At 42.7% G+C, this 18,212-nt stretch overlaps 2 protein-coding genes and 1 pseudogene across 3 annotated transcripts; 2 read left to right on the top strand and 1 right to left on the bottom strand.

Moving 5' to 3' along the window:
* LOC113746456 (trafficking protein particle complex subunit 13-like) overlaps positions 1-711 on the top strand; it is a 9,980-nt pseudogene extending 9,269 nt beyond the window's left edge.
* An 839-nt stretch (positions 712-1,550) lies between these two features.
* On the top strand, positions 1,551-8,644 carry trappc13 (trafficking protein particle complex subunit 13). Of its 2 annotated transcripts, XM_027282266.1 has the most exons (12): positions 1,551-1,694; positions 4,361-4,466; positions 4,543-4,627; positions 4,714-4,838; positions 4,926-4,998; positions 5,289-5,333; positions 5,820-5,837; positions 7,342-7,475; positions 7,550-7,748; positions 7,834-7,934; positions 8,018-8,165; positions 8,245-8,644. In XM_027282266.1, the coding sequence occupies exons 1-12, from the start codon at positions 1,607-1,609 to the stop codon at positions 8,350-8,352; spliced, it is 1,230 nt and encodes a 409-aa protein (XP_027138067.1). In that variant the 5' UTR covers positions 1,551-1,606; the 3' UTR covers positions 8,353-8,644. The 2 variants fall into 2 exon arrangements, with proteins under 2 accessions (XP_027138067.1, XP_027138068.1); XM_027282267.1 differs by lacking the exon at positions 5,820-5,837.
* A 1,439-nt stretch (positions 8,645-10,083) lies between these two features.
* sgtb (small glutamine rich tetratricopeptide repeat co-chaperone beta) lies at positions 10,084-17,909 on the bottom strand. Its single transcript, XM_010752872.3, has 12 exons — positions 17,778-17,909; positions 14,881-14,993; positions 14,603-14,706; positions 14,256-14,331; positions 13,382-13,481; positions 13,172-13,276; positions 12,938-13,076; positions 12,765-12,827; positions 12,312-12,349; positions 12,121-12,204; positions 10,994-11,114; positions 10,084-10,905 (listed from the first exon to the last, which is right to left on the bottom strand). The coding sequence occupies exons 2-11, from the start codon at positions 14,978-14,980 to the stop codon at positions 11,003-11,005; spliced, it is 921 nt and encodes a 306-aa protein (XP_010751174.1). The 5' UTR covers positions 14,981-14,993; positions 17,778-17,909; the 3' UTR covers positions 10,084-10,905; positions 10,994-11,002.
* Between the last annotated feature and the right edge of the window lie 303 nt (positions 17,910-18,212).

Raw genomic sequence — 18,212 nt, 5'->3', positions numbered from 1 at the left:
AAAATCTTTCTTTCTTCACAGAAACTCTCAAACAGTTTGTGTTCTCTTATACAAACAAACAACAAAACACATGAAGAATATTGCCCTGGTGGTCATTTTTTTTGCGCTCTTGCGTTGTTGTTGTCGCTCACGAGGTAACTTGTGTCACACGATGCATCGTTACATCCCTAAAAGACAGTTACTGGGGAAAAAACAAAACAAAAAGGCTGCCAGACAGTTGACAAGAGAGCTCTTCTGTTCAGACAAAGTCGTCAATATCAAAATCTCCAGAGCAAGATAAAAGTACATGAATAAACCGTGCTACATAGTTATATACCCCGATAAGTCAGAGTCCCTGTGGTTGTCAGGTCCCCGTGTTTTTCCATCTGTATAATAGACAGCATTTCTTTCAGCCAGTGTGCAAAACAAGGTCAGGAGAATACGTTTCTTAGCCACCGCCAAGCCATCTGCACGTTGCATCCAAAGATGGCCAGGTCGTGGTTAGGCTGAATGTCTTTGGAATAAGCTCAAACTCAGAGATTCATGCAGTCCGAAAACTACGCAGAGTCGGGCAGAACCAGAATAGATGCTCTAGTGACCCCTCAGCTGAGAGCCAGTAAACTTCTAAAAGTGTTTAATCTGCTTCATTTGTGAGGTGTAACATGGATCTTATGTCTCCAGTTCACGAGCTTGTTGTTACTGCTGACAGCTGCTGAAATCAAACACAGCTGAGTTGTAATAAAAATGACTAATGAGCCAAACAGTGAACCCTTTAGGTGCTTTTTAATTTCTCTGTTTGTGTGAAAACAAATGTTCTGTTGAAACATGAACAGATTTCATGTAATATCCCGATATAAAGATGATTTCCTGTCCAGATAATGAGACATATCACAATACGACGGATACGGAAAGGCCTATTTCTTTCACTTATATACTAAACAACTTGTGTGGCTCTCCTCCGTTAACTCTCTTCATACTGTTTGACGTGATTCTTGTGTAGGTGGTAAAAATGTTCAGTGCACCAGAAGTAGCCCCTCGTTTAGGTACGAGCTCCTTGTTTCGTCTCGGCTGGTCGTCGGAGTCTTCTCCTGTTTCAGTGTCACGTTCACTCTCCTCCGTCTCTGTTTGTTTGTTTGTTTGTGCTGCCTTCATGTTTCACATTTCAACAAGGATCCATCTGCAGCCTTACAAACTCCACAACACACCCAGATTTCTGCAAGACATACCCCCTGAGATAACTTCCTACCTTTTTTACTTTTTAAAAACTTAAACCATGAAGCTTTTGTGCTTAAACATAACTAAGTAGTTGCCTAAACCTGATCAAACTGTGACTGTTTGGAGCAGAAGAACACAAAGCGACGTCCAAATGACGATAAATACGATAAACAAAGAGTGTGACGTGTGACACATGACATATGAAACAATAGATACGCCTGTATATCATCACATCGCACAGCCCTAATTTATTTTAATGCATCAAAGGTTATTTATTTTATAATGCACAATAGATTAAGCTGGAATAGAAACCTGCATGCTCTGAAGTTATCGGCACCAGGATGTCTCAGTGAAGTGGACGAGGTCACTCTAACGCCTCAGTAACTGACCTTACATGTCCGATCGATAACCAATGTCACTTTGTTTTGCAGTGATGCGATTAACGAAGCCGACTCTCTTCACAAACTTGCCGGTGACGTGTGAAGATCGAGATCTGCCGGGTAAGCGTGGAGCTGAATGAAATCTAACTTTCACTGTTTTTAATCAAGATCATATCGCTGTGGATCTGTCGACTTCTCCACTTGTCTGGGTTGTTACTTCAGTATCTCTCTGCTGTCATGTGGACAGCAGAGCGTCTTGATATTGTCAGAGAATCATTAAGTCAATTATTCTGCCGCAGGCCGATCAAATCAAAACACAGGATAGAAACAAACAGTAAAGATCCAGACGTGAATCATCAAACAGCTGCGAAAAGTCATTTTAAGATTCATTATTAGACCTGCACGTCTTGGACTGTGACAAGAAACTGGGAGCACCTGTTGGAAACCCAAGCGAACACGGGGAGAGCATGCGAACCCTGCCGGGTCCGGTTCAAACCCTGAATCTCTCTGAGCCACGACGACAAAACCTCTGTGAATTCAGTCCACGATCGTGATTGAGAAACCGACAGTCGGTTTGCTTCAGAACACAGACTTACAACTTCGTATATGAGTTCTTGAGAAGTTTACATCGCCGTTTCATCATAACGTCGGCAACAAAGAGCAACGTCTCGCTTCCATTTTGGCGTCATTGCTTCTGTTTTCTTTTCTCAGGCTTTAATAAACGTCCCGCTCGAGACAGCCTTCCTATTTTGTTCAAATATTTATTCGAGGGAATAATAACAAATCTCTAAATGTCACGAACCTCAACCCCCCAAAGAGGTCGACAGAGAACGCAGGAAATAAACCAAAAAAAATGCTTTTAGTCTGCGTCTGCGATAATGATTTCTATAAATCTGTATTATAGATTTATAGATGGGATCCGCTGAGTGTTTCAGTGTTTGTTTTCCTCTGTGTCACTGTACGCGCGAGAAATGTATTCGCTGTATTGGTAACGGAGCTCCTATCAAGCCAAAACACACTCTCGCGTACCTTCATCTTGAACCTCCACCTCCGCGCGGTCCTCTCTCCCCAAACCACTATGTGTCTGCCTCCTCCGATCGCCCCTAATTTTCTTCCCCCGTCCAGCTACGCTTCTCGCCTTACTTGTCTGATTCCTCTATTCTCCCTCTGTCTATTCTTTATCTTTTCTTTACTCCCTCTTCCTCTGCCGCACCCCTATCCGCTCGATGCTGTATATAGCGGCCCCCACCCTTCCTTCTTCTCCTTTTATCGAGTCTTTTCTAACACACACCTTTCCCCTCTACCGTGTCATCGTCGGTTTATGTCTTCTACCCGATCCCCGCACGCCTCCACATCTGCCCTTCCTCCTTACCGGAACCTGCTACATCACACCTATGATTTGCGAACCTCGCGGCTTTCCCTACTTTTATTTATCTCACCCCCCCCCTCCCCAGCCCTCTTATCTAGCTTCCAATCCTTTTTACTCTCGTTTGTCATCCGACCTTCTAGTCGTTTGACCTAAGTTGATCACCCATCATCGCGAGATTTCCACCGATCACTCATAGCCACAGATCCCCTCACCTATCTCCCCCAAGTAGGCGCAGCTCCCCCCCTCCCATTCTCATCCTCTATTAGCACTTCCATTCCCCGTATCAGTCACCGTACGTCCCACACCACCACCCTATCTGACTTATACCCTTTACTTAACACCGCTCTCCGTTCCCTCCCTCGTCCACCACCGCATCCTTCGCAAAGCCGCTTGCTAAAGGTTAGAGAAGTCTTAAGTGACTGTCAGACCATTATCCTTCTCACTCCCGCTCTTACGCTGAGCCGCGTCAATGCCCGCGGGAGGCGTATAGTTCCTTTTCACCGAAGATCGTCCGGCGCCTCCTTCGCTTCCCTTGACTCTCACAAGCCGATCGTTTTTTCCTGTTCAGTCCCTCCTACACAGTCTCCAGAGAGAGTCCTGTCCATTATCATCTCTCTTTCTTCTTACTTTCTCTTCTACCTACTGAAACTCGTAACCTCACCCCTCTCCATCTAGCCCCACGATTCATCCAGACGCATCGTTCGCTTCGCTACGAGTGCAGAGCTCTACTGTGAGTATCTCACGAGAGACTGTATTACAAGTCTACATTTCTTTCTCTCTTGATCCTCCTTCACTTCCACAAAATGCTCGGACGCTTCGACATCTACCACGGTCCACACGTTTAGCAACACATTAAAGATTAAGTTTATGGACACAGATTCAAGTTTAATCTTTAGATGCAACATCAGAGCGTCCTGAAGCAAAGACGAACGTGCTTCAGGTCAGAGTTCAGGCAGCCTGTCCATGAAACCCGATGCAAGCAGCATTGTTTTGAAATTAAGCAGGTGTGACATTATTTCCCCAGTTTGAGAATACTCATTTGCTGTGTAGACTTTTTTTTTTAGTATAACATGCTGCTGTTTGTCCTCAGCTGTACGATAACTGATAGTCCACTATTAGATTAAGCGTCAATTTCGATTTAAAACAAATAAAGTTTTGAATATGTTCTTGGCCTCTTCGTGACAGGGAAACTGATATATTCAATTATGGACAAAAACAAGACATTCGAGGATCCTTCTTCATCTTTTTCTATCATTTCATGGCACACGCTAATCGATTAATTGTGAAATGATCAACAGATTAGTCCATGATTAAAATATGATACAGGCAGGCTCAGAGATTATAACGGATGTTCGGATTCATAAACCGATGCATGACTCATCATTTTGTATGTTTCTGCCTTTTTTTTTTTTTATAGGAGATTCGTTTGGTCAGCTAATGAGGGATGACCCGTCCACCATCAAAGGAGCGGGTTTTAATGCTCGGGGAGTGCTTACGTTACCACAGAACTTCGGTAACTCGCCGTCGTTAAGTGTCAAACACTTAACATGAACTGCTTCTCGTGCTTCAGATTTAATGATTTGCTCTTTCCTGACGCAGAAATATTTTCCTGGGCGAGACCTTCTCCAGTTACATAAGCGTGCACAACGACAGCAACCAAGTTGTGAAGGTAATTCTCGTCAAGGTATAAAAAAAAAAAAATACCGACGCTTATTACACTCTTAACATTTAAGTGTCTTACCCGTAACCGTGTCATGTGATCCCGGACAGGCTGACCTACAGACCCTCCCAGGGCTCAACCTCTCGGCGTCCAACTCCGCAGTAGGAGAACTCAAACCTGAGTGTTGCATTGTGACTTATCCACACCACGAAGTCAAAGAAATCGGGACTCACATGTGAGCACTTTTCCTGCAGTGCATACACAAGACATCTTCACAAAAAAATATATATATATTTATTTCCCCTTTCCTCCAATTTTCCAGCTTAGTTTGTGCCGTCAGTTACACCACTCAGTACGGGGAGAAGCTCTATTTTCGGAAGTTCTTCAAATTCCAGGTGAGTTGTATTCCGAGCGCTCTCGTTAGACGACAGCGGTCGAGCTCGCGTGTTATCTTGGAGGAGACGTGAGAAATGTCACAGGCCCACAACAGAGCGAATGCAATTACCATCCAAGCTATGGATTTGGTGTCGGGGGGCCCTCAGTGTGTGAACTAAACGTAACCTCATTCTCTCCTCAGTAAGACCTGTACTCCTTCGTTTTCTAGTCAGAGTAGATAACTGTTTTTTTCTGTCAAATGGAGTGCGAGAAGACGACAGCGTTCAGTTTGCAATCTATCCTCAATCAGGTTCTGAAGCCACTGGACGTGAAGACCAAGTTCTACAACGCAGAGGTGAGTCTGAAGTGCGAGCGCGCAGACTCGTGTATTATTCCTTACCAGCATCATTCTGCAAATAGAAGAACTGTATTGTCTGACATGCAAGTTCTTACCGTAGCTTATGTAACATGCTTCATATCATATTTCATTTCATAGTTCATAGGAACATTTCCAGAAGCTTAATGGGGGCAGTTTAGTTTAAGACGAGTCTCCTGGAAAACCCTCGTACCTCCAGAAACGTCAACGGAAAACAAAACAAAACAAAAAAAACGCTGGAGATCGAGTGTTTTCCTCACGGAGACGTCAAGCTTTTCCCTTTGGAGATCGAGTGTTTTCCTCACGGAGACGTCAAGCTTTTCCCTTTTTTTTCCTCATGTTCATACCAGTAGCTGTTATTTTATTTTATGTATATATTAGTGGTATGCAAATATTCATTGTCATCGTCTCTGGCATGTAACTTCATTTGTTTATTGTGTCTTGTATTTTATTTTCTCCATTTAGAGTGACCTCAGTTCTGTGGTAATTGTTTCTTCTGTTCTCATCGCTGAACGTTCGCTTCTCTTTTTTTTGGTGCAGCCGACTTTTTGTCTTTTCCCGGCGGCCAACGGAAAAGGTGCAAAACGGCAGAATGGAAAGCGACGTGACGAATCATTAAAACACCTGCACACATCGATTTAAACGCGTGAACGTGGACTTTCCATTCTTGCTTTTTTTTGCCCCTTTTTTTTTGGGACGCTCATGCTCTTTCTTTTGCAAACTCATCCTACACAGGGCTTGGACTTTATAATTGAAGCTTGCGGTGTCAAATTGTGGTGGGGTGGGTTGCTCGATTGATTGTTTGATTGATCATCATCCTCGGGGATTATGTTGTGTCGGGATTTAAAGTCGCAGACGTGAATGATGACTTCTGTATTGTCGGGGTTGAAGATTAAACTCATCGTCAGTGATCGTTAATCGTTAATGAAACATATATATATTTTGATTGTGTGTGATAAAACCGGGTCAGGTTTCAGGTATTTGGTTGGAATGGCTTCGCATGGATGAGAGATGCTGAGCTCTGTGATTTTTAACATTAACCTCATTCAGAACGGTTCATGGTCAGTTCTCGTGTTTTGAATTGCAGGCATGAACTAATCTCTGCTTCTCTCTCTCTCTCTCTCGTTGTGTCTTACCGTATAGTAGAGGTTGCACTGAAGGTGCTTTTCCAAAAGCATCAACTAGTTTGTATAAAAAAACCCCACAAGAATCCTTTCCTTTCCTCCAAAACACACGACTAGTTTGTCGATTGTCGCCGTGCAGCCCCTACTGTATTTCCTCTGCTGGTCATCACTTGTACTAACAATGTCCTCAAAGGTGCACTGAGCAAACTTTATGTTTAATTAATGTCACTTAAAGAGTAGCTTAAAGGATATGGTCCCGTTTTCTCGAGACGTTCCTCGTGTTCATTAAGACATCTGGTTGTGATGATTCCTCCTGTTCATACTGGCTTAACGTGACGGAGGACGAAAACCACAGTCCCGTTTCAGCTGAAACTAATAGAAGCCGTCTGAGTCGGTGGGTGTTTTCCAAAGTTATCGTCTTTTTAGTGCAAATTTCTCCCCCCTCTTTTTGTTTCCCTGGGCTGTTTTCCTGCTGGTCTGCTGTGGAGGGAAGAGTGAATTTCAAAACTAAAAAAACTAACTTTCGAAGACTTGTTTTGTCTGACTCTGCTGAAGCTTTAAATTAGCTTTGGTTAAACGTTAGACGGCTGTGGATTTCGCCCCATATTTCTTACACTGAAGTGTCTTTTCATGGCCAGTGTGGACAGAGAAAACATTACAGCAACGAGCAAGTATGTGACTAAGAGACACTTGAAAAAATGCAGACCTATCCTTTTAAGACAGTAGCGTTTTGCACAGACCTAACCCGTCTTAATACCTCGTTTTAAAGTCGATGTGTTGCTCAGTTCGCCTCGGAGATTACATAAACGTTACTTAAACGCGAGCGCCGAATATTAGTCTGACTCCCGGCTTCTCCACTGCAGACAGATGAAGTTTTCCTGGAGGCTCAGATTCAGAACATCACCACCTCACCCATGTTCATGGAGAAGGTCTCTCTGGAGCCCTCCATGATGTACAACGTCACTGAGCTCAACACGGTCGCGTATGGAGATGACGGGTGAGTGTGATCCCAATTTGGGGAAAGAAAAGGTCTCACCGGAGTCACTCTCATCCGTAACTTTTCCCTTCCAGAGAGTCCACGTTTGGGAAGATGTCCTACCTGCAGCCCATGGACACGCGGCAGTACCTGTACTGCCTGAAGCCAAAACCGGAGTACGCGGAGAAGGCCGGCGTCATCAAGGGTGTGACGGTGATCGGCAAGCTTGACATCGTATGGAAGACCAATCTCGGAGAAAGAGGGAGGCTACAGACCAGTCAGCTGCAAAGAATGGTATGAGGATGTTTTTTATGTGTAAGATCTCGTTTATTTTGTCCTCTCGTGTTTTATTTTTGTTCTATCCTTGTTTGTCCTCCAGGCTCCAGGGTACGGAGACATCAGACTGTCTTTGGAGATGATTCCTGACACCGTCAACCTCGAAGAACCTTTTGACATTATCTGTAAAATCACCAACTGCAGGTAAAAAACAAAAATCCAGATTCTGAACCTGCTAAACCACGTGAGACGACCACAGAGTTACGAGCAGCCTTCTTGTGTTGCAGCGAAAGAACCATGGACCTGGTGCTGGAGATGTGCAACACCAGGTCGATCCACTGGTGCGGCGTGTCCGGGCGACAGCTGGGGAAACTCAGCCCCGGTGCCTTCCTCTCTCTGCCCCTCACGCTCCTCTCGTCCGTCCAGGGTCTGCAGGTAAGATCCAGACTTTCAGGTAAACCGTCCTCACGCTCTTCCCGGGCCGCTAAAGTCCTCCACCTCTTTTTGTTTTTAGAGTATTTCCGGACTGAGACTCACCGACACATTTCTGAAGAGGACGTACGAATACGACGACATCGCACAAGTGTGTGTGGTCTGCCCGTACACGAGCAATGAGTGCTAATGATTTTATTATTTTTTTGGCATTTTAGATATGAATGGACCAACAGTGGAATTCTGCACATGAAGTGCTGATGCTCACTCTTTTTGCAGCCTGAGGGGGATAATAATGTATTTTAAAAATGAATTGTGAATAATATAAATCACTTTCTTTGAAAATAATGATGTAAATGTGCATAAATGTTAATAAAAACCTCTGTAATCTTTGATTTCCTATTGCTTTTCAAAACTTATATCATGGTGTCCGAGGTGGCTTTTGACATTAAAGACGCTCCCAGAGACGATGTGAGAGAAAACTCCTTTTATTGTCATTTTATGCGACTCTTTTTTTTTTAATGCAAGCTTTTTAGACTGCCTTCAAAAGTGTTTCAGGTCAGATTTTTAGATACAAAGGTGCCAGATCACCGTACCGAATGGTGGGCAGAGATTAGAGCAGCAAGTAATTGTGATGTTAGTGCTGCATTAATATTAACCTGCTCTGAAATTGATGAGAGGTGAAGTGCATGAAATGTTGCTGGCTTCAGGTGTCTCTGCCTCATGATTACAGCTTTTGTTCCCTGTGACATGGCTCAGTTCACTTATTCTCGATTTCTTTATGTCGCTAATCATTTTTCTTTTACATCAAAATGGATTTGGGTTTTTTTTAGGGGTGGATAAAGAGGACAGCTCCCCTGGTAACTCTGTGCTGCTGTTTAAAGGGAAAGTCCAGCAATTTATTGCTGCACTCCTCAACTTGCAAGAGACCAATTTTTAAAAAAGAATCAGAGCAACAGAGGCTGAGATATCCTGTTTATAAGTCTCTAGAGCAGTGGTTCTTAACCTTGTTGGAGGTACCGAACCCCACCAGTTTCATATGCTCATTCACCGAACCCTTCTTTAGTAAAAAATAAAATATGATTTTTTTTTTTACTGGTGCACAAAATGAACCGTGCATTAACATCACCTTGTTCAAATAACAAAACCAACACAGTGCATGAACTCACAACAACTTACCTCAGTGTGACTTCTGCTGTTGCCTTTGAGAGACCAGTTCAGATATGCGTGGCTTCACCTTGGCAAGTGCCAGTCTCATGTCATTTTCACAGCAAAGTCTGTTCCTTTTCTTAGTTTTTATGTCCAGCATCCTCGAAAACGATTGCTCACAAAGATATGTTGTAACAAATGGTATAAAAAAATTCCAGGGCGGAGGCTCCACCGAACCCCTAGGGTTCGATCGAACCCAGGTTAAGAACCACTGCTCTAGAATGAGCACTACATTTCCCATAATGCAATAAGATTGTTTAAAGTTCTGTAACCTGATTGATGCTTCTGAAGTTTCCATATTCTAAAATAATTAGAAACTGAAAACCTTCGTGTTTTTGACAACGTCAAACAAACTATCAATCACTGCCATGCTGGTGCTTCAGTCATCGTAGCTTGGTACTCATCTTCAGACATTTTTCCACAATTAATCTTAAAAGTTTCACACCCCACAGGGGTAAATATGAAAAATATGAAATAACTTCAGTTCAAGAATACCGTCCTTATCCAGACGGATGAAGAATGTGACATGCCTCTGAGAAGGGCTCTGTATTTTTTAGTTATCTAATCAGTGGGAATGAGAAGCACTAAATTAGTGGATTAAACTGCTGGGTTGTTAAATTGTGAAGATTCTCTAGGAGGTCAGAGACGGGTTAACGCAAAAAGACAATAGCAATCGCACAGAAGCAAAAAAACACACAAGCGTGGGCGCGAGTAGTTGCTCAACTTCAAGACGTTTATTCACATGTTTTAGACAAAACATTGTGCTGCCCTAGCATACCTATGTGTTTCCATAAAGCATCTGATCTCAAATACCAGATTTAAGAGCATGCAAAATGAACAATCCGAACACTTGGTCACGAGCTAATGAACAATTAAATAGGCTTAAAGGGGGACTTCTTTTTTTTTTTGCTAAAGTGCAATAACAACATAATGCAGGCTGCAAACACTGCTATACCATTAAACTGTTGTCTTAATCAAAATGAAGTAGTACTCGTTAAAAAGCAGTGATGGTGTTCATCGTCCAATGAACGAGTAGAGCGGTTTCTGTCTACAAAAATAATATTAAACGCGGTATAAACAAGGCAAACCTGATGTTACCGTATGAGAAAAAGCTGAAATGTTCCCTGCAATGCTGTAAAAGTACATTCCTCCCTAAGCCCCTCTATTCATCACGGCTAGACAGAAGGCTCCTTAACTCATAACATGAGGAGGGCAGTATTTCTCAGCACATATAAAACACGATCTCTGCAGAATGTAAAAGCTCTGAGGACAGAATTTACTCATGTTCTTTTATATTTAGGTGTTTACAATATGTTTTTCTTTTTTTGCCCTAGATATGTGGGGATGCTTCATTTCATGGTCCAGTCTGCAGGCCCTCATTCCTCCGCTCCAGAGCCTTTAGTCACAGTAAAGTGCCTTTCAACCCCATCCTTGTCTCTTCATTCCAGCTGTGCCGGGGATTTGACTTTAAGAAATGGGTGTAGAGATTGTAATCGCGCCATATGGTTGCCCTTCCTTGGAAAAAAACGTGAGACTGTAAATAAAAAATAAAAAATATTGCATGTTAATGATACAGATATATATTTAAGTCTTATATACAGTGAGCTGGTTTATAAATACACCTGAGTGGATCATGAGTGCTCCTCGGCGCTGCCGCTGAAGGAGCGGCTCCGGATGTGGTTTCTTAACTGTTCGATCAGCTCTGGGTTCTGCTGCTGGATCTGCTGGGCAAACTGTTGTCCCCTGACGGAGAGAGATGACATCATTCTGTTTACCTGCTTTTTTTTTTTTACCAGCTTACACAAGGCGAGATGTTTTTAATTTGACATTTACAGCACCGATACAAGTTGACACCAGATCAGAAACCGTTGGGTTTCCTGGACAGAAATATCATCCAAAGGGAAGTTAATTTAAAAGGTGTAAGAGAGAGGAAGGTCTGCAAAGAATGATGCTGCTGCCAGAAGCTGCAAGCATCAGCAGTGAATCATCCAGTTTTTGTTGTTTTATAGTTGCCAGAAATACTCGAGAATTTCCTAAAATGCTGAATTATTCAACTTTAACTTCATTTATTTATATAGCACCTTTCATACTCAGTTGTAGCCCAAAGTGCTTCACAGAACAGAGTAAAAACAGAAATAGACAATAGAGCAGTTTCATAAAAAACTAGAAAGTAGAAACATAAAACTACAACAATAAAACAAATAAGAAAAGAACCTATAGGGTAAAAAGCATAACAGTTGCTGTAAAAGTAGATATGACCTGGACAGTAAATAAACAGGGAGTGATCAGGGCATAAAAATTCAGTAGTGAATGGCACCTTAGGTAAAAGCCAGGCTAAAGAGGTACGTCTTAAGTTGTATTCCTTTATTATGTTACATAAACATGTATAACTCATATATAAATGAATAATCAAACTGTTTTGTATTTCCTGTTTTATGTTGATAGAGTCTTTCCTCGGGTTCTTGTCTTTGTCTTTTTCCTGTCACCTCTGTTAAATGAGTTTATTATCTCTCTCCTGTTTTCCGTCTTTCACTTGTCAGGCCGTCTGTGTTTGTTCCCCAGTCCTCTGCTGTTTGCTCTCTTCTACCCGCTCTGGCTTTTTCTGTTTATTGGATTTTTTTGTTTTTCCTCAGCCGCCCTTTTTTCTTCTTCTTGTCTGCATTTGGGTTCACTCTTTGAATCAAACCAGAGCACAGACAGTCCTCTTAATCCTTTTTTTTTTTTTTAAATCTGAGTGGAGTGTACTTACGCTTCAATCAAACTGGAAATGTCTGACAGTCCACCCACTCCCGCCGCAGGCCCCCCGACTGCGTTCGACATCATTCCTGACATCCTGACCAAACACAGTGACACAGTGACAGTGAGTCATCGTGTGTATATTCTTAAAAAACTGCGCGTTACAGCAATCCTGAATGCAATCGATTCGATTTTGGCACTCACAGCTGTTGTACTTGTTGGTTCTGCATCACGCTTGCAGCCTGCAAACAAAACTTGAAGTGATTACACTGTTATTATCTCCTGAACACACACACACACACACACACACACACACACAGCTATCTGCTTTAGATGTATCGTGTTATGGTCGCTGCAATAAGACTCCGGCATGCTTGCAGAAGCGTTCTTGGCCTGGCAGACGTTCCCGTGTGTCATCGTTTAACAAGTCAGGGATTCTTCAGTCCCAGACGAGCTCCTATCCGCTAGACAATACACTCGGTTGATTAACGGGCGGACTGTCACTCCGGGGACTAATTAGGGAAACTATCTGGTCTAACCTTGCCAGGGACAAAACAAGTATAAGACACTTGGAATGATTATATTTACTATCAGTCACAGCCTGTAACACAGCCAGGTTTTTATGCACAGTGCATATATTAGGAGTTATGCTCTTACCATACTGATGAAGGCAGGGTTGTTGATTAGGCTAGCCATGTCAAAGCCCAATCCAGCAGCTATCTGTGGCACACATTCACAAACCAGGTCAAAATAATAACATATAGGTGATACATGTGAGGTTTAACGGGATATAAATCACAAAATAAAAGCACGAACATGTAAATACTCACCGGGCTGGTCGCTTCTTTCTGCTTCTGCTCTGCGATCTTCAGGTTGGACTTGTAGGTGTCGTTCTCGGGGTCTAATACCAACGCTTTCTTGAAGTAGGAAATTGCCTCTGGATACTTGCTCGTGGCTGTCAAAGCCAAACTGGAGGCGCAAAATTAAAGAAAGAAAGATTACGGAGCGGATTACGTAGAAAGAAAAAAAAAAAGACAAGGCGGCATGTCTTCAGTCCGACTCACCCCATCCTCCCGTACGCTTTACTGTAGGTAGGATCGATCCCGATGGCTCTCTCGCAGTCACCAGTCGCCTCCGTGTAGTTTCCCAGTTTACTGTGAGCTGCGGCCCTGCAGGGTGTCACAGTCAGACACAGTCAGGTGCGTAAGGCAACAACGGGAGCAGAAAGCAGTGAGTGGACAGTGTGAAGTCATGAGTCTCGCTGTCGTAAATACCTATTGCAGTAGTACACGGCGTTTCTTAAGTCCAGGTCGATGGCCTTTGTGTAGCACTCCACTGCACATCTGTAGTTCTCTTCCTTCATGTGATTGTTCCCTGAAGATCAAATATTGGATTTTTCACAGACAGTTCAACACATAGAAAGACTGCGGTTACACCTATGGTCACAGAAGTGTTTTTATAAGAAATGGTTGGTACAATACACACTAGAAACTTAGATTTTAATACGTCTGTCCATAAAGCGTAAGGAGCTCCAGAGCTCCATGATGTTCCTCTGTAAGGTATGTGGTAGCTTCATGACATAAAAAATCAACAAGTAACTTTGTAACTGCAGTTGTAGTCATGGCTGATTCTTCACTAAACATGTATATCCAGATGTATCCAGAGAACCAGATATTGTCAGTGGTTCAGCTTGCAGGAGCATGTAGATAATGAAGTGTAAAATATGTTTAAAGGGCAGTACTCAGAATTTACAATTCGATTTATTTATTTATTACAGTTTTGATCTATTATTGTGTAGCCATGCTGATAAGTTGGGAAATTATGTGGTCAAGATCAGTAAAATTATTTAATATTCTTCTGAACTGGAACACACTTGAGGGACGTTTTAATGCTGCGTGTGTGAGCTCTGCTGTCGTCTCCACTTAAAAACATATTGTGCAGAAGCACGACATTTCTTAAAATACCGAAAGATAATAAATCCTCCAGACACGCATGTAATAAACCATGCTCAGAGATCAGGATGATTCTTCTCCTTCATCTGAATCTTATTCCTTCATAACATACTGTAGTTCTTATTCTTCATCTCCCCTCTCTCTACTGCTGGTAATCCACTAACACAAGCCGAGCCATGACTTTGCCTTTTCTCACCTTCGTTCTTGAGCTGCTCGGCTCGTTCGATGTCTTCTGGAGATGGGGAGGTCTCTGGTATGGTGATGTTGTCATTCTAAGTAACCATGAAACAGAAGAATCGTTGAAAAGACATTTATTATTGTGGATGTTTTTACTTGACAGGAGGAAAAATCAGAGGTGTGACTAATATCATTAATGATTCATGACTATGTTCTTTATAGGTGAGCCAATAACCAAAGCCAGGAAGCCAGCACGCACTGGCACAGCTTAATGGAACGCAGCCATAGTAATATTAGTCTTTATCCTGATGCTGTAGTTAACTACACACAACCAGACTCCCTTCATACGTTTTGTCCGGCGCCCACCTTGAGCAGGGAGTTGAGGAATATCTCCGTCAGAGGCTGTGGCACGGCGAGATGGCAGTCACTGGAGCTGATCTTGAAGGTGGTCTCCAAACACTGTATGGCAACTGTAGGGACATGGTGAACAGTGAACAGCGTTATTACAGTGAGTCAGAACTTGGCTGCACGTTCAGAGTCAGATATTTGAACCACCACGCACTCTTTGCTGAGTTAGTTTAGCAGGGTGTGCTATATTTATATAAAGGCGCTTTCCAACAAAGTGCACAGTGTGGCTGACCTACCTTCAAGGCTCTCCTGCTCGTCGGAATTCAAAGCGCCGCAATGTGTTTGATCTCGTAGGAACTGCACAATAGAGAATGCCAGACGCTTCTCCACGGCCATTTTTACCTGGGAACTGAACAGGAAGGAACCCACAAACCGATTACTGTCTAAACCGATTACGTGTCTAGATTTAGAAGGATCTATAAGCAGAATATGGCAGAAATATAATACATATAGTGGTACGTTCACCTGAAAATAAGAATGATTGTTTTGGTGACTCTAGACGGAGCCTTTTGTGAGTTTCTCCTTCATGCCAGAAAGGAGAGATTAAGGTGGAGTGATTACAACGAGCCGCTATACAGCGAGAGGCCACTAAATCCTCCACACTGGACCTCTAAAAAAAAAATAAAAGTTTTTGTGAATAGTAACAGCTCACAAAAGGAAGGTAGCAGGAGAAATGTGAAGCCGTGCATCATCTACATGTCGCTGTACGACCCAACGGTCAACAGAAATACCTTTCTACCTTCATTACCATATAAACTGTTGACATATGCTTTGACATCTGTAAACTGGATGCTATGTTCTTTATGTTTTTGCAATTCAACCAAACCCACAACAAAAATATCATAATAAAATCAGAGCACAAACATCTTCTGTGTTATGTTCTGTGCAAAAAAAGGACTACACTACTACTGATAATGATATATCCAATATTAGCTGATAAAATACCAATATATATATCAGTCAGGCTCTAAATAAGATAAAACTCATGTTCCATCCCCACAAACAAAGATTGTTGGGTCATGCAGCAACACGTAGATGTTTATATCTGACCAGTCCATATTTTAAACAGATCAGACTGTAGACAAAGAGTGCACCGTTCTGGTCCATGTAACCAGATTCCAGATCATTTGGTGCCGTAAATGAATTTAGTGTATGAAGTATCTGGATTAACAAGCATTACGTGATGATCTATTAAATGTTAAGTAATCACACAAACTTATAACGACCTGATCGTTTATTTATAGCGAGCGATTCGTGATCCTGCTCGCATGAAAACTTGGCTGAAGTATTTCTCTGTAAGGTTATATATTGATGATTAAACAAGTAAGAAATGAAACGATCTTTTAGTCTCATTTATGAAGCATTTAACAGGCCAAACCTTTAATAACAACCTGCTTCATCAACAGTGTAGGCGTTGTAACTGTTGGACTCCACAGAAAGATGAAAATACTTTTTAAGGGCCTTTAATTCAAGCATTTAATCATCATTTATCATTAATTAGTTAGACATGAACTCTTTTGTCTTATCATTCATAGAGTGAATGCTAAAGTTTGTCAAATCTCAATCATCCATGTGAACCGTAGGCGCACAGGATGCATGTTTATGTCTCTGACTGTTTCGTTTAAATAGTTTTCGAGGCCTCAAGCAGTGGCAACATATAAAATAGCACAAACAAAAGCAGATTAGAGAAAACAAATGTAATTCTGCGGAGGAATATTTTGTGTTTGTCCCGATAATCATCTCGCAACCCTGCATTAGGGTCCAGATCCTCAGGTTGAAGCAGCCAGATTTTTAGGTGTTCTTGTGTTTCAGATACAGAGGTGGCCATGCAGGATGAGGTTCTTCATATGGGATGGAAATAAAGTAACACTGATGGAGCATGTGGGTTAAAGAGCAGGATTTCCTCCACAACAAGGATGTGAGTCTCTTCCTTTTCCTCATGGTCAGACGTCGGGACAATCTCAGGGTGTTACTGTGTCGTGTATTGTGTCCACGTCCAGAGCGGTGATACCATCGTGCTCTTTAGAGCCATCGTCGCCGACTTCAATCTGATCTTGGGGCTTGAAGAAGTCACCCTGACCCGGCACACAACAGTTGGGCAGGTCAGGAGTCTGTTGGGCGAGCTCTCCTGAAAAGTGGACAACTGCCGACAGCCTCACAAAGTCACGAATCCCCCTCTCCACCCACAGTCAATTGATTTTTGGTAATTTAACAAATTGCCTCTGTCGAGGAATTCCTGTATGATATCACCTCTTGCAGATTCTGCGGTTTCATCTTATTTTCCCGGAGCATGTGCTGACACAGTACCATACTCTTAAATAAAGTGGCGTTAAATCAGAATGATCTAATATGAGCCTGACGGGCATGGTGATATTTGCCAAGAGACCTCTTTGTAACGGGTTAATCCAGCCGTGTTATTATTTTTAATCAGCATCATAAACGACTGGAAAACGATGCCGGTGGTGCGTTTTGGTTCCTTGTTTCCAAGACAACTCAAATCAAAAGATGATTGTTGTGTTATTTAATCTCAGACCAAACATATTAATGCTGCACACATGGAATCAAACACTAATTTAGCTGCAATCTGACTCCACGGGGTGGGAATCTGTCACCTGCAGATACAAACACTGCCTCATATTTCCATCACGTGCTGATGCCTTTGGTTGTTATGTTCATTTGGGTTTGCCTGGCACAGCCACACCTCCTCCCCTCAGTGTGTGTGTGTGTGTGTGTGTGTGTGTGTGTGTGTGTGTTGACACACGTAAATGCAGTGATGCAGAAGCTGTGATGTAATACCATGATGGGAGGCAGAGATATGCTGCACGGATGTAATGTGATTACAACAAGAGCGCATGCATGGAAATATGGAAATATGAGACAACAGCAGGTGTTTGTGATTCAAATCAAATAATAAATAAAAATAAAAAAAATAAAAAAACGTCTTTACTCATCATCCGGACAACAAGGCTCGCGCACTGTGTGCAGCCCTTTGCGCGTGATGCTTTAAAACAATGAGCAATAACAGCGCGTGACCTCACATCGCTTTGCAATGATACACCGAATTATAAATAACGTTAAAGGATGCTGTGCATGTGTGTGTGTGTGTGTGTGTGTGTGTGTGTGATCCACCTACCTGAGCTCTTATCCAGCTGTCTGCTGCTGCCGCCGCGTCATGAGGGCTCGTGTCAGCTCGGCGCAAGCATCCTCCGCCTCGGCGCGCAGGCGCGTTTGGAGTCGGAAATAAAAAGAGGCTTTCTCTGCACATGAGAGAGAGAGGGAGAGGGAGCAGAGTGCAGCTGGGACTACAGTAAGAGAAGAAGAAGAGGAAGGTGGAGAAGAAGGTGTTTGTTTATCTGCACGGGGGAGACGCATGAATCAGCTGGCATGTGCGCGTTAAGGGTTGCAATGTGCCGGGCGCTGAGCAGGTATGCTTCAGGATGAGCGCACCTTTACCTGTGTGACCGTTTAACACCTGCCTGTGTGACACATGTGTGGAAGCTGCCCAGCTTTCTAACTGCCTGTTTATTTTATTGACACCTGTTAAAAAACAACATATAAACATGATGCC

The sequence above is a fragment of the Larimichthys crocea genome, chromosome IX, assembly GCF_000972845.2.
Source record: "Larimichthys crocea isolate SSNF chromosome IX, L_crocea_2.0, whole genome shotgun sequence".
NCBI classification, from domain to species: Eukaryota; Metazoa; Chordata; class Actinopteri; family Sciaenidae; genus Larimichthys; species Larimichthys crocea.
Note: the sequence above shows the minus strand (reverse complement) of the source record. Positions and strands in the feature narration are given on the sequence as shown.

Excerpts from the sequence above, each read along its gene's own strand:
- trappc13 (XM_027282266.1), top strand. The coding sequence starts at position 1,607 with ATGTCACTTTGTTTTGCAGTGATGCGATTAACGAAGCCGACTCTCTTC. Across the intron at positions 7,749-7,833 it reads CCAGTCAGCTGCAAAGAATG|GCTCCAGGGTACGGAGACAT; the intron begins GTATGAGGATGT and ends TTTGTCCTCCAG. Across the intron at positions 8,166-8,244 it reads CGTCCGTCCAGGGTCTGCAG|AGTATTTCCGGACTGAGACT; the intron begins GTAAGATCCAGA and ends TTTTGTTTTTAG.
- sgtb (XM_010752872.3), bottom strand. The coding sequence starts at position 14,980 with ATGGCCGTGGAGAAGCGTCTGGCATTCTCTATTGTGCAGTTCCTACGA. Across the intron at positions 13,482-14,255 it reads CGAGCAGCTCAAGAACGAAG|GGAACAATCACATGAAGGAA; the intron begins GTGAGAAAAGGC and ends TTTGATCTTCAG. Across the intron at positions 13,277-13,381 it reads GCCGTGTACTACTGCAATAG|GGCCGCAGCTCACAGTAAAC; the intron begins GTATTTACGACA and ends GACACCCTGCAG.